This window comes from Falco naumanni, chromosome 10, assembly GCF_017639655.2.
Source record: "Falco naumanni isolate bFalNau1 chromosome 10, bFalNau1.pat, whole genome shotgun sequence".
Taxonomy (NCBI): Eukaryota; Metazoa; Chordata; class Aves; order Falconiformes; family Falconidae; genus Falco; species Falco naumanni.
In genome coordinates this window covers 24600684-24625792 of record NC_054063.1, presented here as the reverse complement: position 1 = coordinate 24625792, position 25109 = coordinate 24600684, and the positions used below count along the sequence as shown (strand labels likewise).

Sequence of the window (25109 nt, the reverse complement as noted above, 5' to 3'; positions counted from 1 at the left end):
AATGGTGAGATTGAACATTCAGCTCTGGTTTAGTTGCTGCACAAGTAAATAGCCTGGACACTGAATTACTGCAGCACATTGACCTGGAAAGCAACACGAGTTGTTTTCCTGGCTGGTACACAACCAACTTGGCAATAAAAAGCACTGGAGAGGAGCACGGAAGCAGTGGGCAAGGATGGGGAAGGAACAGTGAATTTGCCTTTCTGCACCACCCAGCACTTCCAGAGCTATTAAAAGCCAGCAACAGAGCCCCTACCCCCCACCGCTGTACCTGGCTCACAGCCTTGCTTCTCCCTTTGCTCCAGGAAAAATCTTAGATCCATACAACACTTCACAGACTTGCCAACCACTAGGAACAAAAAAGGGAAACCTCCTGCCCCATCCTCTTATATCCATGATGGGCATGTTCCTCAGCTGGCATACATCAGCCTAACGAGTGACTTTGGTGCACAGCTTCACCTGGGGGTTGCACGTTCCCAACACTTGTGCGCAGGAAGAGTCAAACCTCTGCGCCAGCCGGGTGGTGGCTGCAGCTCAGGCAGAGCTCGGCCGGCAGCTGAGCTGCCACACAAGTTGTGCTGAAGACTTCCGTGTGCAATGCAGCAAAAATGATGGCTCTCCATGCTCCAACAGAAAAGTGACACCCCATTAGGGAGTCTGGGGCTTCAGAGCTCCCAGCAGAAATTAAACCACAGCTTTCCATTTTCCACATAGAAATCAAAAAGAAACAAACTTTTTTTGAAAGCAACTGCTTGGGTGAGCAATGATTTTATTGTGTTATTAATACGATCATAAACAAGAACAACATGTGTTTATAGGCTCAAGTGCTTCATTACTCGCTGACTTGGTAAAAATCACTGTGGCATCAGTATAAAGTGCAAAATAGAACAGATCATCGTAGTCATGTTGTAAAATCATCTGGGCAGGTGACCTTTGAACAAAGGCAATTGATAGCTCCAAGGCAGCTGTACAACAACAGTAAAGATAATAGCTGTCCACAAGCCACCAGACCTGTAGGAGAGCAAATATACACCAGCCCTGGAAGGGGAGAGAGCACCAAGGGGACTGAGAAAAGTTTGGGAAAGAGAAGTAAAAGTTGATCATCTGCAGATAAGCCTTGTTTGGGGCTGGGGCAGGGGGGTGAGCCCTGTCACAGAACGTGGCGGTGGTGCCGTTAGCACAGCCTGGGCAGGCTCTGACCACAGGCAGCTCCTGCCTGCTGGCTGGAGCCAGGTAGTGGGGCTCCTGCTGCGTGGGAAGCCCATAACCTCCAGGTCAGCTGGGGGGTCTGATTCTCCCAGACCTGGGTTTTGGGTCCAGTCTCTTCCATTGCTGCCACCCCAACCATTCCAACTCCTGCAAGCGAGCGGGCTGAGCTGGGCTGTGCAGCCAGCGCGGGGAGGCTGTGGGGGCCGGGCTGAGGATGTGGCATCGGCTGGGAAGACCCAAACTTTCCCGGGGTTTTTGTTCACACCTGCTGGGGCAAGTGCTCCTCTTTGCCATGTAATGGGATATACCAAGGGACGTGGAGCCCCTAGGGAAGGTCTTCAAAATGGCAGGTCGGGAAGGTGCATGGATCTCCTTGGATGTGGCTGCTGCAAGGCTGGGACCTGCACAGGGTGAGCTGCCCGGGGGGCTGGCTCAACTAGGGGTGCAAGGACCAGGAGGAAGGGAAGCCTCCCCCCTCCCGCAGGGCTGTGCAGATGGTGCTGCCTCTCCCATTAGGGCTGACCAGGAGACAGAAGTCTGTGGGGTTGGCTCCTGCTTTGAGGATGGAAGAAAAGATTGGAAGACACCCCTGAAAAATGAAAAACCAGTGTGGTGTATGATGCCGTCCAGTGAATGCAGGGAGTGAGCAGGAAGGAAAAATTACATGTCCCGGTTGTTTCACTTCTTGTCCCTCTGCCTCGTTTCGTCAGCCACCAGACCCCAGAGCATCCCGACGCCCAGTCGACAGTTACCAACAGGCAATAAATAAAACCGCTGGAGCCACTGGTGTCAACATCTTGGCATTGTTTGGGTCTTCTTGTTTGCCTTTAAAATAACTCTCCCCCTCGGGGTCACACAGATGAAAAAGCAAGGACCCCCTGCCATCATCCACAGAAATCATCTTGCCATGACTTGTTTTGTGCTGCCTTTCTTTTTTGCCTGCAAAACTTGGGGTTTGGGGAGCTGCCCGGGAGCGTTACTCACGCTACGCCCAGGGCTCCTGCTCCCTCCTGCCCACCCATGTCCTGACACGTCACCTTGGGTGCCTGCAGGTCGCCTGAACCCAGGCCACATCACCCATTTTCCTGATTCCCAGAGGTACATTTTGGGCTGGATTTGGGGACAGTGTCACCCTCCAGCCCAGTGCTGCTAGCTTATCTGCTGCATGGCTGTACCTGGCTCTGCCACGGAAGTTGGCAGGCCAAAGAGTGGAAAAACAAACAGTGGAGACGTGGATCTGTGGTGAGAGCCCAGCCATGCAAACACGGTGTGCCACTGCCGAGCCCGGCACTGGAGGGATGTCCCTCCATGACAGTCCCTGCCCTGGCACTGGGGCTTGGCATGATGCAAGCAAGGCACGAAAGAAGCTCACAAGAAATACTCCTCCAAAGGCAGTTTTCATCCATGGGCTTTGATAAAAGGGTGGCTGGAGCCCCCCGATGCCCGCACAGGGCTAGACTGAGGGATCAGCTGCTGAACTATGGCAGCACTGGGGGGTACCAGTGCTCCCCAGTGCCTGGAGCATCTCCTTTCCTCCAGCAAGGGTTGCATGATGGAAAGCATCATCTTCCAGCTCAGCAGAGTTGTGACTTGATGTCAGATTCACTCTCCCTGATCATCTTTAGCCTGTTGTTTATAATAAAAATCAAGCTATCCATCTTTTCTGACAAGAGGAAGAGTTGCTCCAGGAAGCCCTGGACAGGTCAACTTCTATATTAAGGAACTATTACTTGACAGCTTCCTGGCCATAAATAGCCGTCCAGCCAGGCTGGGGATTTTATTTAGAAATAACAAATAAAGCAGACCATAGAAGTAACTTCATGACCTTGCTCCCCCTTCATTTCCCACCCACCTCCCCTCAGTATGGTCTTCTCCTCACCCCCAGGCTCCCCGCCAGCTTCAGGGCCTCCTTGCATCCCCCCATTAGAGTGTATCCCCCCATCACCCACCTCCCCACAGCAGCTCTGAGAAGCTGTAGAAACACACTGTTGCTGGCCTTTGGAAGAGCGATGTGGGTTTTGCATCACTGATGGTCTTCTGCTACAACTCAGCTCCAATAAATCTTTTTCTACTTGGCTTTCATTAAAATAATTAAAAAGGAATCTCTGCCCTGCATGGCTGCAAGCTGGAAATCCTCCATCCAAAACATCCCCCAAACTGGATGCAAACAAATATACCTCCAAAACATCCTTTATTTTTCAGTCTCTCAAACCTTTCTCTTAACTTCTGGAGGACTAACTTCTGATTTTCTAATGCTTAGAGTTGGCAGTATCAAAAACAATCAGGAAATACAAAAGAAAAACAACATTTCAGTATTCTTTTATTATTGGGAGGTTTTGACCATTTTTGTCATGTGGTTTGCCTAAAATAATAATAAAAAAAATCTTTGTTTGGAGCTGGAAAGGGAAGAGCAGCGTGTTTATTTCATGTATGACTCATCAGCTCAGTGTTGATACGCTAAACGCTTCAGAAGCTAACACTCTAAAGAGATGATCATTTTTAATATAAAACAGTAAATGTTTAAAACAACCGTTGCACTTTTTTTTTTTCTCTTTTTTTCCTGTTGTGGCAAATAAAACATAAGGGAGGCCACAGTTTACATTTTAATAAAATTAAGTTATCTGGTGCCATGTTATTACAGTCTTTATTGGAAAGTGGAATAAATTGCACACAGAGGAGTCATAGGAGGGAGAAATCACTGCGAATAAACATAGATTCTGGGATGCATTTATTTGCTGGTTTCTTCTCAAAGGAGGAAGGCTTTCCCCGGAAAAACAGAGGTGGCCCCGGGACTCCAGCCTCAGGGAGGCAACCCTGGGTCACTCTGGTCAAGGATGAGCTTTCTGGGGAGCTGCTGCCACAGTGGGACCATCCTGGCCCCGTCCAGCCAGCATTGTCCACACGCATCCTCCAAAAGAAACCTGTCCTGCGGCCATGGCTCGACACCCCACAGTCCCGAAGCACCGGGGCAGCCCGTCCTCCTGCCCGCTGGCCATTTGCAGGACCAGATGAAAACGTTGGTCCCGAGGCTTTTGGCTGGAGGTTGGGGGTTCTAGGCGAGTGCCAGGGCGCACCAGGAGTCCTGCCGGAGCGGCACGCTCAGCCCAGGCTGTGGGGCCATGGTGCTGGGGGAGAAGGTGTAGTCCTCAGGCTCAAACTTGAATTCGCTGTGGCCGCCAGCCAGTGCCTCGTCCGACTGGCTCTGCGCCTGCCCCAGGGAGGGAAGCACAAAGTCATTAGAAAGTCTGTTATGAGCCAATTGGTCACGCTCCTCCTTGTTGTGACATGGTGGTAGGACTAGGATGGGTTATGAACAGGGTGGGTTACCCCTGACGCTACTGCTGGCCTTCGGAGGAGCCGGAGCAGGGCAGGAAGGGTGCTCCACCCCCAGCAAGCACAAGGACCAAGCGGGGAGCAGGCGTCCTGGGGCCCAGCTGCATTTATTTATTGACTAAATACATCCAGTTTGGAGATCCCTAGCTATGTGCGTATTTTTTAAGAGCACAGCACAAATCAGATTTATTGGTTTCAGAAAAAAAAAACAAAACCAAAAACCCCAACCCTATCCCATACAGCGCAGCTGGCATCACGCCAGGCGCTCGGGTGCTGGAGCTGAGCTTCTCCTCCATGCACACATGTCCAACTCGGGGAGGGCTTAGACCCAGCATAAAGATAGTGCTGGGTCACAGAATTTTGATGCGTGAGTTGATTTAAAGCCATTTTTTCCTCTGCCAAGACAAAAGAGAAACCCGCCACAAAGAAACCCTTGGGGCAGAAGCACAGCCTTGCAGTCCGGGGTCTCTGACAGCATTACAGCTCTGTGAGCACTGAGCACCTCAGGGCTATAAAGCGCAGATAATGTATGCCCAGGGACCATTATCTTGGGAGCTACAGAGGCTTCTACCCTGGGCTGACCCTGCCAACTCGATAGGGTTGTAACTCCTAAGATTTCACGGCAGGAGATGGGAATTAAACTCAGCTCTGTGCCAAAGTTCGTTTGTCACCGGTCGCCTCCGCAGCAGCAGGGCTTGGACCTCCCAGTTCCACGCTGCAAGACAGAAGAGCCAACGGGGAGCCAACGGGCTGGCCGCCTTCCTGCTCTGCAACATCTTGGCTCACGCTCCCTGCTTTCCTCAGTCTGAGGCAGTCCATCAGACTGGTGGCCCCCAATGCAATCAGCTAATTGCTTAGCCTCATCAAAGCCCCCCGGGTCAGTGACTACCGAGGCGTGTGGAGCATCCACCCTGCAGGCAATGGCTGCGAGCCCCTGTGCCTTACCTGGGACACCGACACGATGGTTTGTCCAGGATACTGCGAGGTCGCGCTGGGCTCTGACTTTAAAGTGACCGTGCTGTCTGAGTTCGTAATGGAAGAAGGGGAGTTAGTGGCCGAAGTCGTAGACCCTGGAAGACAATCAGTACAGGACGGTGAAGCAACATAGGTGCAAATCTGCTCTTGAGGAAATGTCTATTTTAATGGCTACTGTCACATCTCATGGCATAACTCTACTGTTCTCTTTCTCCACCGCATCACTGTCAGGGTAAGGCTTTGTATTTGGCGGCCAAGTTGATGATGGAGAAGGAGCAGCACTGTCTCACAGCCTAGCAGTGCTGGTCCTGGTACAGACCAGATGGGCTGATGTTGAATGCATCATGATACCTTCCCCATGACTCTTTAAAACACCACTCCCCCCATGACTCTTTAAAACACCACTCCCAGACCTTTTTTTTTCCCCATTACTCAATTTAGCTTGGATCTGCTTGAACATGAGCTCTGCTGAGCTGGAGCCTGGTGCCCACAGCACAGAGGAACCTCACAGGAATATGGCAGCAGTGAGACTTCCCACCCAGCATCCTCCTTCCACATGAGGTCTATGCATAAATACAGGTCCCACATCTAAAGCAATCATCAGGGGAAAAACCCACAGTATTATTTTCTGATCATCGTAATTTCTTGCCGAAGACATGTTGATGTGAATTGTGCTCCAGGCCCCTGTGATGGATCATAGCAGCACTGTACCTGTTGAGGTTTTGCCTTTGGTAATGTTTTTAGGCTTCCTTTTCCTCGTCTGGATGCTTTCCTTTTTCATGGCCAGAGGTCGTGGTACCTTGACATTCATAAGGTTTGGAATTATTAATATGGTACTTTACTTAGCTCCTTCCTACACGTGTTACTCTCCCATTTTACGTGCTGTAGCTCATGCAAAGCACCTGAAGTCCTTGTCCTTCACTAAGTGCTATTTTTCTCTGCAACAGGCCTTGGCTGGAAGATGTATAAGGCTAACAGCTAAGGCTTTCCCACAAATTTTGTTTTTTCCTTTATTTCCTATTTTCCTTTTCCTGATTTATTAGTGACCTTTATGACAGGGCCCTACTAAATTACACTGACAGACTGAGATCCTACATGGCTCAGAGGGAACAGTCACGGGATAAAGAGACTTTAATAACCTTTATGGCAGAAGTTTGAAGAGGCCTATAAGGAGGGATGAAGTCTCCTCTTTGACTGATGGACACGTTACGAACAGTTCTCATCCTCTGTGGATAAATGTTATCAGCCAGCCTCCGTGTGGACTCCTTCACACGTTCTTAATTACCACATCAAGAAGAAACATGCTCCTCCTTATTTCTATTCTGGGTTTGGGGAGCTCCTGGAGCCTGGGTTAGCTTTCTGTTTTTATAGAATCATAGTACAGTTTGGGTTGGAAGGGACCTTAAAGACCACCTAATTCCAATGCCTCTGCCCCGGGCAGGGACCCCTCCCACCAGCCCAGGTTGCCCCCAGCCCCGTCCAGCCTGGCCCTGAACCCTGCCAGGGACGGGGCACCCCCAGCTGCTCTGGGCAGCCTGTGCCAGCGCCTTGCCGCCCTCACAGGGAAGAATTTCTTCCTTATTATTATTCTTTGGGGAGTAATTTGGCAAACAACCTAATGAAGAGCCACCCAATGCCAGAAATCTCTCCTCCAGGTACCTCCTGACAGTGTTCCAGTACCCCCTCAGCCTTATACTGGAGAACCTCAGCAGACTGAGCTTTTAACTGTTTGAGGAGCCAGGACTGGGTTATGGCTCTTCAGAGTCCAGTCTAAAGGTTGGTCCCTCTAGACCTGATATCCTGGACCTGCTGGGAGGTGATCCCAGTGCCCCAAGGGTCCCTCCCGGTGCAGACATGCTCCTCACCCCGTGGAGCTTCATGTACAAGCCGCAGGCGTTGCAGACAGGCTCTCCTTCGGCGTTCCTTCTCCAGAGGGTGGTGTTGGTTGTGTGGCAGTTAGTGCAACATAGGCCAGCACGTCTAGATGAAGACTTAAAAACAAGCAAACACACACATGAATGCACACATAGGAATGATGAATTGGGAAGTTTCCTTTCATATAAAAATAAAATCTCCAATTACGCCGATTTCCTGGAATATATGAAACACACATGATAGCCAAATTCAGATCAAAGAAATTACATTCAAATGAGATCACTCTAATTTGCAAGTGCTTTTTTTTTTTTTTTTATTGAGCTATTGAGCTTGATAAACCTGGCAAATATCCTTGCAACTCGTTTCACAAACTTCCAGCAAATCTGCTGGAAGTGATCAGGACTCAGAGCACGGAGAACTTTCCTCCAGGAGATCTGCTCAGATGGAGAAAGAGATGGAAAATGCCATCCAGGCTTTAAGCACACGAACAAAACTCCCCATGCTTTAAGTGAACTCTTCTGTTTTTCTGCACTCAGAACTACCACTAAAGTTAGCTACATCCCAATTAATCTCTGGTTTAAGACAACCGGAATCAACTGGCTGAACTGAGCAGAACCAAACTGAACTGGCCATGATGGGATCAGGGAGGTTATTCTTTGCATGTCTCACAGATAATCTGTTCTCTTACAGGCTGCAGAAACACCGTGCAAACATTAATTAATGACATATTTTGTGAGTGCAGTGATTGCTGGCTCTGAAACGTTAATAATTCCAAGTGGAGAAGGAAAATATTCTGGCAGAAGTAGCACACTCATTTCTGACAACTGTACTCCAAGCCACTGGAAAATTCACAAGTCTCTATATAACAGACTTGTCAGGTCAATAAGCATTTCATTTGAAAGACTCTTAACACTAGGTATTGAAACTATTTTAATAAAAGACTTCACTGAGTACAAGATACCAGTGACATAATATCACAGGCTTTCCGTGTTCAGGTGTTTGAATATGTTCTTCAACCTTGAGAAAAATCATGTTGATTCCTCTCAAAGGCAGACGATAGGTGATGCAGGCAATAAAGAACTCCCTGTTTGTTTATTCTTCCACTATTGCTTGATATCATGACTGAGCAATATAATGAATGAGGTGGGGAGAGTAGGAATAAAAATGATATGTTTTTACAAGCTTAGCATTCAAATAAAGATCAGCTTTGAGTTTCAAGAGACACAAGTGACATGCCCAAGCTTTGATTCACTCGTTGCTCAGCAAAGGGGTCTCAGCAGCTATTTGCAAATAACGGTATTGCCTTGGAAATGATTTAGCTTTCAAGAAATAGCCAAGCAAAAATAATAATACACCGAGGTGTGAGCTGACAAGCCTGGCACAGAGGAGGGGACAAGCAATCCTTGTCCCTAATATGGGACATGGTGTCAGAGCAAGATGCTGGAGCAGCTACAAAGCTTCCTTAAAGCCCTTCAGCTGCTGGGGCTGTGCCGCTCACCCCTGCAGCCAGGAGGGACCTCAGCCCCAATGGGAATGGGAGAGGAGGGAGGTGCCTGGGCTCTGAGGTCCTGAGGGGAATTTGGAGGCACTCAGCCCTGGGGTCACTGTGCCCAGCGTGGGCTGGTGAGATCTGTCATCACCTGTGGATGGAGGAAGGGCAACGCAAAGCCCTTTGGAAAGCCCCAAGATTTCTGGGCCATCGCAGGTCCCTGGGAGGGAGGGACATACTGTTCCTATTTCACACAACACTTTGCTCACAGCCTGCAGCCAAGGTGGCAATGAGACCTGTGGCTCTGGTGGCCCAAGGGCAATGCCAGCCCTGCCAGGGCTCTGCCCACCCTGCCAGTACTGCGGTGCAATCTGCTCAAGGGCTTTCTGCTGGGGCAGTGGCATGTGCCTTCTGCATCTCCCGCACATCACTCTGCAGGCTGCCTCCTCATTGCACGGCTGGGAAGAGCAGAAAACATTGCCCATGACCAAATACTACAATTCCAACTCCAGAAAGCCCACGAGAACCAGGCCCTGCAACACAATCGGTCAGCTTAGCAAGAAAGAGACAGTCAAGGCTACTGTTACCCACTGAAGGACGAGGGTACAATACATTATTGCTGGTTTCCCAGCAGTTCCCTTAAAAGAAAATGCATTTCTGCCTGCCTCCACCCGGCTGCCTTTGTACCATTCTGACCTTGTCTAGGAAGTTGTTGACTTCAACATTGTGCTCCAGTGTTTATTTATACAATTGCAGTGCAGCATACACTCAAACAAAAACTCTTCATGGACCAGGCTTGACAGCCAAATGCTGCCGATAAGCTCAAGGAATAGTGAGCTGGTGCATATCGAATCAACCGTGTGTGAGCGCTGCTTGGAGAGCCTGAAACATTCAGAGCCAGCAGAGCAGGTCCTTCCAAAGGAGCCCAAAGCCATTACAGACTTTGCTTCACCTCCTTTTTGAAGGGGCAAATGAAATCACAGGTTTTCACAGAAAAAAAGTAGCCCCTGAACCCCCAGATTTAATCAATGCTTCTCTGTCCTCCTTTCCAGCAGGATGGAGGGGACTTGATGTTTATTGGAAAGAGGTTGCAGCAAAGCGTGCTGAGATACCTGAGCTCCGCTCCTGAAAGTGAACAGATTCGAGGCTCAGAGCACGGGCAGCATCATCCTCTGAGATCTGCCTTTGTTATGGCTCGGGGCAAATCTGCACCTTGGAGGATGAGGGAGCAGCAGGAACTGATGGCCAGGAGAAAGCCAAGGCAGACACCATGAACACTGCACGGCTCTAGGGTCCTACTAGATTGTCCCAGAGCTATGACTGGAACCATCCCCACCTTCCCTTACAGTGTCACCAAACCCACTCTGCATTGCAAACTGTAAAAAAGGACAGGCTGAAAATAAAACCCCGAGCCAAGCCAAAAAACCTCAACTGCAGGTTAGTCCTTCAACTCTGGGTGCTGTGGGAGCTGCTGAGCACAGGATGGCTGCTGCACCTGCCCCCCGTGGTGCACCATGCAGTGCAGCTCTGCTCCTGACACGAGGCATTGCATGCGCAAGGATGGAGCCATCCACCTTCACCACCTGCTTCTGCACGGTAAAAGCGATTTGGCTTGTAGGACTGGGTCTAAGGCATCATCTTGTGAAATGCGTCAAGAAAGTTTGGCTAGAAAAGATACTGCCTAAAGTAAAGTGCTGCTTCTACCCTCCCCTAAGATAAATTCTTTCTGCCGAAAGCCACAGTGCTTTGAATCCAGACACAAGCTGTAGCAAAACGGCTGTCCCTGCTGCATAGAGGATGTTGCGCTTATCTCAAAAATAGAAACAAAAAATGAACTGGAAACTACACTAGTGTTGCTCACCCTCTCCGCCACACAAGCAGGCTGAGCACTACGGAGCTGCAGGATGACATTCCCGCAGCGTGATCTGGGCCACGCTGCATTCTCCAGAGCTTTCAGTGGGACTTTGCTTTGTGAAAACAGAAGCCAGAATAACTCCTGGTGCAGCATCTACTTGCAGAACAAAGGTTGTCACGTAAAGGACAAAAGCAACCATTTCCCCTTCCCCGGTCTGTATTTCACTGCATTGTGAAACAGCCAACTTCATCGTTCCTAGAGAACGGTGTGTGACCGTGTCCACTGCTCTGCTCCCACCCAGCCCATGCAGGTGAGGCTACAATCAGGGAAGACCTCCCCTGCCACGGAAATCATTTGGGGGAAGAAACACCCCAAGCCACAGGGGTGCAGGTCGCTCCCTCAGTGATGGATCCGCAGAGCATGCCTGGCACCCTCTTATCCATCATCAGCAGATCCCCCTTCCTCCGATGGGGCAGAACTTGTTGCAACATGACATTTCAAACCCTTGGGAAAATCCAAGATTTTGAAATGTTTCATTCCGAAGTCAGGATGGCAAGTCAAAATTGCTGCCCCTTTTCTAATCCATAAACAAAATCTCCTCAAGTACTCCAACTTTACTGAAACATCCTCCCTGGATAAGAATCAGCCCTTTCATTTGGGCTTTATCTTTATTGTATTGATTGTTAAAATAATAATAAAAAAGGTTGGAAGTGCTTTGATAATTCCATGCAAGATTAACTTACGCCTGGGAAACAGGCTTAATTCTGCAAACTGGCACTCTCCACCAGAAAACTTTGTGGAACGGTTTGCTGGAAAATGCCTCACGGGTGCTGCGCACGGGGCTCTGCCGGCAGCAGCAGAGGAGCAGAGCTCGGGGTCCCTGAGCGCTGCCTGCACCGTGCAGAAAGGGTGCAGGCAACGCAAGGCTGCCCCCCTTCCCACATGCTGAAATGTAATACTGAATAGCAGTGAGACCTCTGCAATTCCTCTGGGTAAAAGCAGTTCAAAAAAACCCCTGAAAATCCATCCCGTGCCACATTTTGATGCCAGTCCAAAATGTGGAGTTTGGATTTAAACTGGTTTACACCTCTCTCTCTTATGCACGGGTCGTATTTGCTGCGAAGAAATCAGCAGCGTAAGTCTGAGATTTGCAGCGCAGCCGCGATCAGAGCCTGCTACCGGGGTGCAGATTTGATGTCATTACATTAAAAGAGACCAGGGAGGTTTCAGTGAGAGAGGCAAATCCTGTCGGATAATGCTAAATGTTTCACAGCAATGCCTCAATTTTGATGTGATGAACAAAACAGCATGATTTTCCACAGAGCCGCTGCTCATTTCATGTTGCAAATCCAGAGTCACATTTCTGGAATTGGGAATAGAATGAAACATCTTGCTCAATCGCAACTTTTTTTTTTTTTTTAATGCTTTTCTTACACAGAAACTTGTCACTGTTGGGTTATTGCTAATGATTTGTTTTGCAATGCAAGAAAAAACTGCAGGAATACACCCCGAGTGAAAGCAAAAGGAGCTCCCAGCTGTTCCCCAGCACGGCTCTGACAAACATCCTGTTTGTAATGACGGCTTCTGATGACAGGCTCTGAAACCCAAACTGTTACCACCAAATTTAAACATCCCAAAGTGACTCTACAAAAAAAAAAAAAAAAGGAGGTGCCTTTCCTCTCTCACGATGGGATCCCAATTGAAGGAAGCCCAATATCACATTGAGGAGGGATAATTAATGCTTTGACCTGCAGAGGAACCACGAACTACCAAACCCCAAATTTCCTCCTCAGGCGGGTGAAGGCAGTGGGGGAACTGGGCCCCATCCCGCTCCCATTGCGAGTGGTTATAGACCTGCCCGGACCAGCTCAGGTTCAGCTCTGTCTCCTGTTCAACCACCCTGCCTAGACTGTGTGTCTGTATGAAGAACTATGAAATAAATAATAATAATAATAATAGTAGTAGTAGTAGTAGTAGAATAAAAAGCAATGCACCCACTGTGGGAACGGAGCTGGGAGAAGCCCACAGAGCCCAGGCTGATCGGCCCCTGCCCAGTGGCAGTGCAGCCCCTCCGTGCAGCCCCGGGACCCCTCCGGTCCCTGCTGCCCTGGCTCGGTGCTGCCCACCCGTCGTGCCGGGGCAGCAATCCCTCCGGCTTTACTCCACTCCTCCTGACCGGAGCCAGCTCTGCACCGCAACAAGGGGCTCTTGCCAGTGCTGATGACATTTTCTTTAGCGGATGGCTGAGGGTCGGACAGACCCAAACACAAGTACAGAGACCACAACAGCGCGGGCACTGCGACAACGCCCCCCCTCCTGCCCTCCAGCCACCCCCCAGGTGGAGCAGGGGGTCCCTGCGGGGTTTCCCTCTCTTACCAGCCTCTTCTGCGGCTTGAGCGGCCGGTTGATGCCGTTCATTTTGTGGTAGAGGCCGCAGGCGTTGCACAGGTAGTGCCCGGTGCCGTCCTTCCTCCAGAGCGGTGTGGACATGGCCCCACAGTTCACGCACTCCCGGCCATCCCCAGGGAACTCCTCCAGGTACTCTGGGAAAGACACCCAAGACAGGCGGGTCAGGAGCCGATCTCACCACTCAGGGACACCCGGGGCCGAGCTGCCCGTGGGGACCCTGTGGGAGAGGGTCCCTGATCCTGTACCCCACTGCGAGGGACCACCCCTGCCCGGGGGGAGCTGACCTCCACCCTACAAAGGGTGGACAAACCCCTTTATTCCCTCCACACCTTAATTTTGCTCAAAGACAGCACATTCCCCCGTCCCTTCCCCAAAAGACCCCAAAGGGCTGAGTATGGCTGGGGTCTCCCTGGGATGGGAATACGCAGGGAGCCCATCAGTGGTGTTATCCCTGCACTCGGGCTGCAAAAACAAATGGGGGTGGGGGTGTAAAATAGGGCGATTTTCCTGTTTTCCATCAAGGCGCTTTGGCCGCCGGGGCCGGCCCGGCCGGGGCCGCCGACGGAGCGATGCCGGGAGCGGTTCCGCTCGCCCGCACCGCCGGGCGGGGAGCCGCGGTCTCCCCGGCAGAGCATCATTGGCAGCCCGTGGCCCCCAGCTCCTGCTAGCGAGGCTTTTCCTCACTTTTCTCCCCCCTCTTCCCCCGAAAGCCCCGGGAAGAAGCCGCGAAGCCGCCCGCTCCGAGCACCTCCCCGGTCCGCCTCTGCCCCGAGCGCGGCGCCGCGGCGAACGGGCATCCCGGAGCAAAACCCCGGGACCCTCGATTGAGAGGCGCTCTCTTTCCTCCTGCCGCTTTTCTCTTTCTATTTCAAATAATTTCCTCCCCCTGGAATGTTATTTTCTTCCGAAGAAAAATACGTTGTTATTTTTTTTTCCATCTTCGATCGTATTAATTAATAATCATCCAACGGAAAGAAAAAGGCAAAAGAACAAAAATTAAAAAGGGGAAAACGGAAAACAAAAATTAAATGTAATAAGCAAAAAAAAAAAAAAAAGCTGCAATAATTCATTAAATGAAAAAAAGAATAGTTTACACTACTTAAGAGCGGTTTACACTATTCAAGAGTAAAAATAAACGGCAGGGAGGACGGCAGCCACTATTCTGGCTCCCAAACCACCAAATTCAGCGCGGAGAAGAGATTTCTGCGCCACCACCTTCCCTCCGCAGGACCGGGGCGATCCCTTCCCACAGAACGCAACGGATTTTCCCAGACAAAGAAAATCCTGGAAAGAAACCGCTCCCGAGCACCTCCGGCGGGGGCGGCGAGGCAGCCCGGTGGGGAGGGGGCTGCTTCCCGGCTTTAACTTTGTTCTTGGGCTAAAGATAAGATAATTCGCTTCACCGCAGTAGAGATGATAACGCGGCTGAGATCTTGAAGTGGTTTTTAAAGGACTTTGCAAACCACCGCCGGAGGAGGATGGTGAAGCACCCCCGGGGTTATAAACCCTGCGCACGGACAGCGCTTTTAAATCAAGCCCCGAACTTTTATTTGCTCGGGGCTCGGTTTAAAAGGACCCTCCGGTGTGGGTGCAAACGAAGTGAGGTTTATTGTTCAACGCCTGAGCGCGTCCCAGTGCCTCCCCAAAGGCCGCAGAGCGATGCAGCTGCGGACCTGTTTGGGCCAAGGCGAATTAGGAGACCGAGAGTCTGTTCAAATATAAACTAATTTACCACAATAAATTACTTAAAAGGGAGGGAGCTATAAATCTGCCCCGCTAATTTAAACACAAGGGTAAGTATTGAAGCACAGGCACAAAGTCGATATTGTGGGAAGGAGATATCGGAGGGGGGGGGGGGGGGAGGCGTTGAACGGCCTCTGCTCCTCTGTCCGCCGGGGGAATTGCTCTCCTTTGAAACGTGGTCTTTGCCCTGCGTGACACACACACCCACGCACCCCACCTCTGCCCCGGGTCAGCCAGGCACCCCCGGTGCCCTGACCAGCTCTCCATCCCTGGATAAAGTCACCCCCTGCTTCCCCGTCAGGGCTGCCCCCCTAGGGCCGGGCCACCAACACGCCTGGGGCGTGGGACGGCTCCGACCCGGCGCTCCGAGGTGACGGTGAGGGGCGACGGCGACCTACCGAAGGTGGACCTGCGGCCGGGCAAAGCCGCCTGCCTCGTCTGCAGGCTGTGCAGCACGCTGCTCTCAAAGTGTCCGGCCGTCCAGGAAGGCGGTATCTCGGGGGTCACGTAGGCGGGGTAGGGGCTGGAGTAGGACCCATTAACGGAGCGCACCAAGGCGTTGCCGTACTGCTCCCGGCCCCCGCCGCCCAGCAGCAGGGACCCCTGGTAGGCACCGTCGCGGCCCGGGGGGCTGCTGCCCGGGGGGCTGTGGGAGTAGGAGAAGCCCGACGGCGGGTGGGGGCTGCCGGCGTTGAAAGCGGCGGCCTCGCTGCTGCTCTGCCCCCAGCCCGGGGGGTTGGTGAGGTGGCTTTGGTGCGGCTCGCAGCCTTGCAGGTAGGGCAGCGTCTGGAGGACGGAGGGTACCCGGGTGGTGGGCACGTAGACGGGTGAGCCGGCCGACGAGTGGAGGAAGTTGCTGGAGTCGTGGGAATAAGCCGACTGGCCATGGTTGGGGGCGAGGGCCAGACCCTGATACATGTTCCGTCCTCGGCGGCGGCGATGGCTGCTCAGGGCCCGGCCGGCTGCGCCCCGACGGTGCCGCGGGGCTCACTCAGAGGAACCTGGGGGGAGAGCCGAGAGCTGAGACCCCGGCCGACCCCGGGAGACCCCGGCCCGGGCTCCTGCGCACCCACCAGCGCTTCCCGCGGCGCAAGCGCCTCTTCCCTGCCTCAAGCAGGGGCTGTAATTTGTGATTATATTTTTTTTCCCCCCCTTTAAGCTTTCCTCTGGTCAGCTCGTCCCGCCGGGGAAACCCGCGGCGCCGGGCAAGCGAGCGGCCCCGCCACGGCGAGGAATACCCTCGGTGAAGGGGCAGCGCCCCCGGCCCCCTCCCGCCGCCCCGCCGGGGCACTTCCAAGGGCCCGGAATTTTTTTTTAAATTTTCTTTCTTTCCTTTTTTTTTTTTTCTCCTTTCTTCCTCAAAAGTGTTTCCTTTCCCGTCTTTTCCTGAGCCCCGGGCCTACAGCGCGCCGCGGGGCCTGGCTGGCGGGGAGGCGGCCGGCGGCGGCAGGGCCCCCTCGAGCGCCCGGGCCGAGCGGGAGCGGGGTCCCAGCGGGCCTGGGCAGCGGCCCCCGACCCGAAGCAGCCCCGGTATCCCCTCTTCACCAGAGCTGCCGCTTTCATGTGAAAAAGCGGAATGCCCCTCAGGCAGGCCTCTCCGGAGGGCTCAAGCCGCGGGGCACCGAAGGAGCATCCCGCATCCCGCCCCCGGCCCCCCCCCCGGCCGCTCCCGCACAGGTACTCACATGGCAGCGGGCCGGGAGCGGAGCCGGGCATGGCCAGGTGGGCATGAAGCTGCGCTCAGACCATCCAGGGAAATCCCAGGAAAATAAGATAATAATAATAATAATGATGATAAAAATAGAATAAAGTTTACGGGGGAGGGAGGAGAAAAACCAAAACAAGCAGGAGCCCCCGGCAGAGAGGGGCTGCCCTCCCCCGGTCCCTCCCCTCCCGCCGCCGCCGTCTCCCGTGGGTGCGTCCCTGGCTGCGCCCTGCGGGGAAGTGGCGGCGGCGGCGGCGGCGGCGGCTCTTTACGGCGGGCCCCGGTGCGGCCCGGCCCACGTGACGGCCGGCGGGGTAGCCCCGGTCCCGGCCAGGATTGGGCGCCTCCCGGCAGGGGGGGGACGGGATAAGTCCCGCCGGCTCCGCTCCCGGCGGGGGGGACGCACCCGCCGGCAGGCCCCTGGCGCGGGGCCGCGGGCGCCGGAAGGAGCGGGGGCAGGATGCGGCCCCCAAGGGTGCCCCGCACCGCCCCGGACCCGCGGGCAGCAACTCTCCCTCCACCCCCCCGCCAGGCTGGAGGTGTCCGCCCGCCCCGCGGGGAGGGGTGGGGGTAGCCCCCTCCTCGGCGGGCCCCGCCGCATGTCTGGGGGTCGCTCCGCCAGCCCGGCGGGAGGCGATGACCACCCCCCCCCGTCGCCGGTGGATGCCGAGGAGCACAGCGAAAACTTTCCGGCAGGGGTTTGGTGGCAGAGGACGTGGCCTGGATGGGTTTCTGCTTCCAGCGAGCGCTGCGGCTGTGCTTTGCCATAAACCCCGTACTAACGGGGGCGAGGGGGTCTCACCAGGGTGATCCCAGCCCGCCCTGCCTTTCTCTAGCGGCCAGCGGCCCCGCCGACGCGGGGGGACACTTGCACTGCCCGGTCGGGCCGCTTCGGAGAGCAGCGCTCGGTCCCTCACCGTCCCGTCGGGGCCGGCGGGACCCCGGCTGCCGCGCTTGCGGCGGCTCCGCTCTTCCCCCGGGGGAGCAGAGGAGAGGGGCCTTCTCCCTGCAGCCCCCCGGCCCAGCGGCTCTGGCCTTGCGGCGGGGACAAAAGCCCTTTCCCCGCTTTTCCCCGTCGGTGCGACCCCGGGAAGGGGCGGCAGGAGGGGAACGAGCGCTCAGTCCCGGGGGTTACTTGGCCAGTTTAGCTCCCCCCCGGTGCCAGGCAGCCAGGCCGGTCCCCACCCGCCGCCGGAGTGAGGAAATAATTTCATCGTTATCGGGTTTTGCGTGGCGCCGGGATTCTCCTCCTCGGAGAAACGGAGGAAAAAAAGCCTCGGCGAGTCTCACCCACCGCTTGCTCCATCCACGGGCGGCCAGAGCTTTGCCGCCTGCAGGCCTCTGCCGACAGGATCGGGCCCTGCTCGGCCCCGGGAGCCCGCCCGTAGCCCAGCTGGGTGCTGCCCGGCGCTGGGGTCCTGGCGCCCGGGGGACCCCGTCCAGCCCCGGCTCCGCAGGGACCAGCGCTGCGGGAAGGGTGGGAAATTTCGGCTCCAAAATAAACTGGTGTAGGAATGCCAGCTATTTCCCTCGGAATAATGCAACGCAACTGGCTGGAGATGTATTTATCTCCTCGCGAAAGCGGCAGTTTACAGCTCGCGGGGTATCCCTGTGCCCGCAGAGCAAAAGGGGGAGGGGGAGGGAATAAAAAAGAAAACAAATGGGAGAAAAGGAGAGGGGAAAAAGAGAAAAAAATGAGGTGGGGGAGGGAAAAAAGGGGGGGGGAAAGAATAGGAAAAAAAATAAAGATAGCACTCCGGTGAGGCTCCTGCTCGGCGAGCCCCGCGGCGGCACGGGCAGAGGCGTCCCCGTGGAAAACCAGCCCTAGCCCCTCCGGGAGCGCGGCGGAGCCTCCGCCGGGCCCTTCGTTTCGTTTCGGTTGCTGGAAGCGGGGTGAAGCCGAGGGGGCGCCTGGGCTTCCAGGCGTTACAATTTCAAGGTGTTATTTTACTGTGATTTTTTTTTTTTTTTTTTTTTTTTTTTTTTTTAATGCGTGTGAGTTGCCCGGTCCGGTCTCTTCGGGCGTTCAAATAATGTAAAAACGCTGAAAGGCAACGAGGCACTGCTAAAATCCCGAGGGATTTACTCAGTGAGCACGTTCACGCCAGGGAAAACCGCCGTGCGCGGAACCTGCCCGTGGACGCGTCGCGTGTCCGTGTTTGCGCCCATCCAGTTGTTTTCGGCTGGGTGTTTTTTTGTTTTATTTTTACCATTTTTTCCATTCACTGTCTCCCCGCGGCAGCGCTAGCTCGGCTCCCGGCGCTGCCGGTGCTGCCTGGCTCTCGCCCCACCGGGCCGCGGGGACCCGAGGCCGCGGCGAGGAGCGGCGGGTCCGACGGGCGGCTCCTCCCGCCGCCGCGCAGGGCAGGTGCTCCCACACCGCGGGGGCTCGGCCCCACAGTCCGGTCCCAGGAGGGCACCGGCCCAGGCTGGTGCCACCCAGCCGGGAGGGCGGCGTGGGGCTGCCCACGCGCGTCCCGATCTCGCTGCGGTTTGGGTGTTTGTAGAAGTCGCTCTCGGCAGCGGGGGGCCGGGCGGGGGGTGCGTGGGTCTCCCTTTGAGGAAGGCCGGGGGTGGGCGACGCTTTGGCGAAGCGGGAGGGAAGGTGCCCGCGTGGCACCGGTGCCAGCGGCGATGCCCCGGCCGCAGCCCTCGCACTGCGCGCGGGGAGGTCACGTCGGGGTGCGGGACACGGGGACCCCGGGCTGTGCGGGTACCCACCCTCGGGGGCAGGCCGGGGGTCCCTGGCAGTCCCTGCCCCACCGAGGGCACCCCAGCCGTGGCAGCGGGGCCCCGGGCCCCGGACATCTCTGCCCGGGACCCAGCTCACGGCGAGGCGCAATAACCTTAAGAGAAGCACCGGGGCGGGGGGACCCCCCGGAGGAGAACACTGACCCTCTCTTTCCAGTCCCGTCCAAAGAGGGGGTAGGCGGGAACGCCTCCCGGGAGAGCCCGGTGTCACCCCGCCGGTACCCGCCGGCAGCTTTGCCCCCGGTGCACATCCCTCGCCGGGCTCACGGTCTGTTAGACGGGCTGGATCGGACCTGGCTGTGCACTTCCAAGGGGACACGACCACTTGTTTGCGAAGGTTAAGAAGGGGTCCCCGCTCCCCGTCCTCCCCGTCCCCCCCATCCAGGCAAAGCTTGGCTCCGGCTGGGTCCCCGCGGGGCCGGTGCGGCTCGGCACGGCTCCCCAGGGAGCCCTGACCCCTCCAGGTGAGGCTCCCCGGGCCGGGACAGACTGCCCGGCGCCCCGGCCCCCGGCCCTAATCCCGCTCCGGCTGATTTGTGAGTCTTGCGCGGGGGCGGACGCGTGGGAGCGACCTGCGCGGTCCCCGAGGGGGCTTTTAGCTCCCCCGCCTCCACCCCAACGAAAACCAAGGGGAAAGAAGAAAAGTGGAGAGAGGAGGGCAAGAACGTGCCCGCGCTGCTGCGCCGGGCGGGGGAGAAGCAAGGCGCACCCTGAAACCGCGGCTTCACTTTCCCCTCGGTGCATCGGGAGGCGGCAATTAATTAATCAGAACCTCTTTCCTCCCTCCGCCCCCCATGGGCTGCAGCATCCTCTCCCGGGGCTCATTGCCCTCGGGGGTGCCGGGGAGGGCGAGCACCGACGTTAGAGTGGAGCCCAGCCCGGTGCCCCGCGGCACTCGGGGGGCTCTCCCCCGGGCTGCCCGCCCAGCAGCCGGCACCGGGCTCCCCCCATCTCGAGCCTCCAGCCCCGAGCCCCCAAGCCCCGAGCTCCCAACTGCAAGGGGAAACCCATCACCTCTTTCGCCCCTTGCAGCCCTACGGGCGTTGCCGAGCCGCTTTCCAGCTCTGCCCCCGGCTCCCAAAGGAGGGACGAGCTGCCCGGGAGTACAGCAGACTCCCCAGGGGCTGCTTCCCCCCTGCCCGGTGGGCTATGCACAGCAGGGATCCACGGGAAGGCACCGGCGGGGATGCACCCGTGGTCCCCATCCCTCGGTCCGCATCACTCCCTCCCTCCATCCTGCCCCCAGCCCCTTCCTACCCAGGCTCTGAGGGGTGGGTTGGCCAGGGACCGAGCTCGGGTACCTCCTGCGGCCGAGGCCGGGCTGATGCGCAGGGTGGTGCTGGAGAGAGATGATGGGCACAGCCAGGGCTGGGGAAGGCCCCAGCCGGCGCGGGGCTGTGGGCAAGGATGGAGCTGCCCCAGCCCAGCCAGGCAGGGACAGTAGAGTTTTGTGCCTGGAGGAGCGAGGGGATGCCAGAGGGCTGTGTCTTAAAAGGGTTAAATAAACAGCAGGCTCTGCCAAAAAATATTTATCTCCTGTTGTATGCATGTGGCCATAGCCCTCAGGAAGGGGGCTGTGAGGCGGGGGTGGGAAGTATTTAAAATCTTTCCCCCTCTTAGTCCATAAGGATTTCACTGGCAAGGAAAATAAGAGGTCCCATAGAGCTGGTGTTTCCTGGTGTCCCCTACAGACCAGTTTTATGAGGATGCTTCAGTCTCAGCCATTTGTTCAGCTGCTCACGAGCCAGCAACAGCTACAAAAATCACCCTGCTTCCTTCAGTATTAGGAGGGTACAAAATGCAGACTGCAATGGGTGCCCCCCCAGGATGGGTAACTTGGCACGTACCTCCTAAAAGTGACCTTTGCTGGTGTGATTTTGGCCACAATTGTTTAAAATTCATTTTCTCTCCAGGCTGATTTAACAGAAAGCTCCAGTCCTCAGGCTGACAGTGGTAGGGCCAGTGGGCACTGGCTGGGGCTGAGTAGCCGCTGCTGGGAGCACCCTCCGAGGGATAAACACCTCTTTTTTTGCAGATGGGCAAACTGTGGTCTCTAGATTTATTTGATGCAGCAGACCCTGAGGGCTCCAACTTTGTCCCAAGCCCAAAGGACAAGGACATCTAGGCCAGGCAGGATATCCAGCCTTAGAAGGGGCTCAGCATCTCACAAGGGGTAAGGATCCGACCCCACCTGGGAAGTTTTCCAGTTTTGCCTTGGGCAGGAGCAGGCGGGAGCAGTGAGTGATTCAGGCTCTGGCCATGTGGGCATGCTGGGGGACGCCTTGTGTATACAGTTGCTTGTGCGTGTAAATGCTTGTGGGGTTGAAGCTGGAGGGCACAGTGAGCCACCAGCCAGGCAGTGAGAGGCAAAAAGCTTCTGTACTGTGAAATGGAAACTATTTCCCTGAATAAACTCGAGCCTGCATGCACTGGACTGGTGGGCTGATGCTGGCAGTGCCAGCAAGAAAAGAGCTCTGATAGGAAACCACGTCCAGAGCCTTTCCAGCTATGTGGCGTTTCCACTGTGCTCCCTTCTGCCATTGCGGGCAATAAATGGGGAAAGAGAAAAAGAAAAAGAAAAAAAAAAAAAAGGCTATTTTGGTATATTAACCTCCTTGTGGCCAGGTGAAAGGTTAAATTCACATGATTCATTGGCGGCTGAGAGACAGCACTTTGTTGCTAGGATTTTGGGGAATGCGGAGGGCTCCAGCGAAGGAGTCTCGCTAATCTTTAAGGGAGGGAGCCAGGCTCCTGTCTGACGGCTGCAGGCCCAGCAGCTCTGTGTTTCATTTCAGACTGTCACTCTCCTATCTCTCAGCTCACTCCCAGCTCCAGCTTGCTGCCAGATCTTGGGAACTGTTAACTCAGACAAATTTATAGATGGAAAAAGAACAGTTAGCCATTGTTCCTGGGGTGGGGGAGGGAGGAAAGCAAGGAGCTTCGGCCACCAAAGTCATGATGTAACCTGGTTGTTGCCTGGTTGGGAGAAACATGCGAAGGATCTTGCTCTTCCCGTGCCAGGGAAGGAAATTGGGATCATTATGTTACTGCTAAATGCTGGAGATGGGATGCTGGTGCCCAAGTCACTTGGAGACCTTTGTAGAGTATTCTGATAATATAGAATCTCCCAGCTGGACATCTCTAGGGTATGAGCTCATTTTTTTGTTTCAAGTCCTGTGATACTGGGTGTTTTTCCTTAAAGCTTCAGACTCTGGAGTCATGAGATCTAATATCAACATCAGCATTCTCATAAACAAGCGCCTCGCTATATGGGCTGCCAAGAAGAAACTGGAAATGGGGAGATCTCAAGGTTTAAAAAAGAAAAATCCAATTGGCAAATATGGAGACCTTCAGATCTGTTATTCTTTAGGAGTGCCGTGACTTTCAGGGAGCATTACTGACCTCATCTATCTGGGAGAGAAGTGAGAGACCCAGAAGTTGTTGTCCAACTGGCGCTCTGCCCATGCTTCCCAGCTGGATGCTCTTCCAACCAACATTCTTGGTGGAAAGACCCTTAGCTGGAAAATAAGAGTGTTCTCCCACCCTTGTGTTTGGTTTATAGCTTTTGGATGGTCTGTGGCTCTGAACATGGGTCCCTTTTGGAGGCATGTCTTCCAAAATTGCCCAGAGAATAGACATGCACCTTCTGGGAGTGTTTACCCCCTACACAAGCCTTCCTGCAGCAAGGCTGTACCTGTGTTACCATCCTCACGGTTTCTGTAGCCCCTTCACCATCTGGAGACATTCCTGGTTCTTCACACTTGCTCACCTGGAGGGAGGGAAGTGTGGGCAGGGTTTGGAGGACTGCGTGTAGCCTCAGGACAGGAGGAACCTGCATCGCAGTGGGATAAACCAACTGAGGTTCTTATAGTTTTAAACCAACTGCTCTGAACCCAGATTCCCCCCCCCCCCCTTTTATTATTTTTTTTTTTTTGCCATTATCTGTGTGTACAGAGTAGATGGAGGTGAGAAATTTTTGATTTAAAAAATAAATAGTGATATATTAAGCGCTTAGTAAATCCAACAACTTGAGAATCTGGCTGCATGGAAGATGGTTTCTTCTTCCAAGGTCTGAAGGGTTGCAGAAGTCCATTGTTTTTTTTTTGTTTGTTTTTGTTTTTTTAAATCAGGACACTGCACAGATTTTATTTTGAAGGCCCAGAAGGTGGCACAGTCCCAAAGCATGACTCCCCCCCATTTTACTTACTGGAGTTTTATTTAACTCTGCAATAACAGGATCAGACTTTCACATCCTATAACATTTCTGCCCAAAGTCAGCTGCGATGTTAAAGTTCATTGTCTACTTAATTTTTATATCAACAACCAGAAGTGCTTCTGTATCCCATTGCAGACTTGGTGTGAAGTTATGTACTCAAACCCCCAGCATCACACAGATGTGCGTTTATAAATACAGGTCTGAATTAATCTCTGGTGGAAGTCTCCCACTGCAGTTAACACAGATGCCCTAGGGATGAATTTGGGACACTATCTGCATTATGGGCTAATTTTCATTTTGCACCTCTCTCCTCATATATTATAAGTGTCAAAAAATAATCTTCCATGAGGGAGAAATGGCACTATGACTTCTCATAAGCAAGCTACTGAAAGGATGTGACAAATGAATGGTGCAGCCTTTCCTATCTACTAGAACTAAATTTAATGTTCCCTGCATTGCTTTGCTATGCTTAATTTTAATACACCTATGCCCAATATTTTTCCTCCCTTTGCTCATGGCATTTGCAGGCTGTGCTTTGCTTTCACAGCTTCTCTGCCACATGTGAACTGCCTTGGTTTGGGTCAGCAAATCTTCTCCTTCACCTCATGTAACTTCCCTTCCCACTTCTCTCCATCTCCTTGGCTGCATCTCTGACCTCTTCTAGCCTCATTTTTCACCTTCTCAGCCTCTCAGCCCTCACTGACTGCATTTTTCATCTGCTTTGGCATGAAAACATGGCTCCAATTAGTTGGAAAGGCAGTATGGAGCGGGAGAGGTGGAGAGGCAGCTGGTTTGGCCAGATTGGGAAGCAAAGCGCTTCTTCCTCTCTCTGGGCACGAGATGTGGTGGCTTTCATGGCTGAATGCTCTGGATTTGGGGAGAAGGAAGGGAGAGCTTTTTCCTCCTTCTCCAGACTTGCAAATACAAATTGAAGCCAGAACCTGAGCTTTGAGCCATGTGAGTTTTAGGCACGGACCATAGCTGGTACTACCCAGCTGCGTTCCCCTAGCCCAGTGGAAACCCGCTAGTGCTGTGGTCAAAGCAGCGCCTGGGGGAGGACACGGCAATGGGCCACTTGCAATCTCCTGCTCACTCTTGAGATTTTGCAGAAACAAGCTGAGCGAAGCCATGTGTTACAAGGAACCACTGGAACGATTTTAAGCGAGCAAAGATATGCAGAAGCAGAAGTCCTGGCAAGCCTTTATTCAGTTCCCCCTGGAAGGGAAGAAAATTATGAGCGTCTATATCCCATCTGACTGTACCCAGGCCAATCTCTAGGTAGAGTTTAGCCATTGTCCAACTTTTTGAAAACTTTAGCCCCACATCTGGTCAGCTGGCCCCTTCCTGCAGCCAAGTGTTGGGGTCTTCCTTTCAGGGGATGTTGGCCAATCTGCATACAATCGGCGCTGCGGGTTGAAGCTGAGGTCACCATTGAAATCGTGTGTTTCCAAGAGTTGTTTGATCAAACAGAATTTACAGACCAGGACAGTTATTGACAGGGCTGACAAAAGTGATGCCCCAATGATTTACAGTCCAGGTGTGTTGTCAG

General features: G+C 54.1%; 1 protein-coding gene across 1 annotated transcript; it reads right to left on the bottom strand.

The window, feature by feature from the left end:
• Positions 1–3512: 3512 nt before the first annotated feature.
• On the bottom strand, positions 3513–16892 carry GATA5 (GATA binding protein 5). Its single transcript, XM_040609092.1, has 7 exons — positions 16574–16892; positions 15287–15889; positions 13113–13279; positions 7383–7508; positions 6229–6316; positions 5488–5612; positions 3513–4417 (listed from the first exon to the last, which is right to left on the bottom strand). The coding sequence occupies exons 2-7, from the start codon at positions 15804–15806 to the stop codon at positions 4262–4264; spliced, it is 1182 nt and encodes a 393-aa protein (XP_040465026.1). The 5' UTR covers positions 15807–15889; positions 16574–16892; the 3' UTR covers positions 3513–4261.
• Positions 16893–25109: the final 8217 nt, after the last annotated feature.

Excerpts from the sequence above, each read along its gene's own strand:
- GATA5 (XM_040609092.1), bottom strand. The coding sequence starts at position 15,806 with ATGTATCAGGGTCTGGCCCTCGCCCCCAACCATGGCCAGTCGGCTTAT. Across the intron at positions 5,613-6,228 it reads CAAAGGCAAAACCTCAACAG|GGTCTACGACTTCGGCCACT; the intron begins GTACAGTGCTGC and ends ATTGTCTTCCAG. Across the intron at positions 4,418-5,487 it reads CCATCGTGTCGGTGTCCCAG|GCGCAGAGCCAGTCGGACGA; the intron begins GTAAGGCACAGG and ends TCCCTGGGGCAG.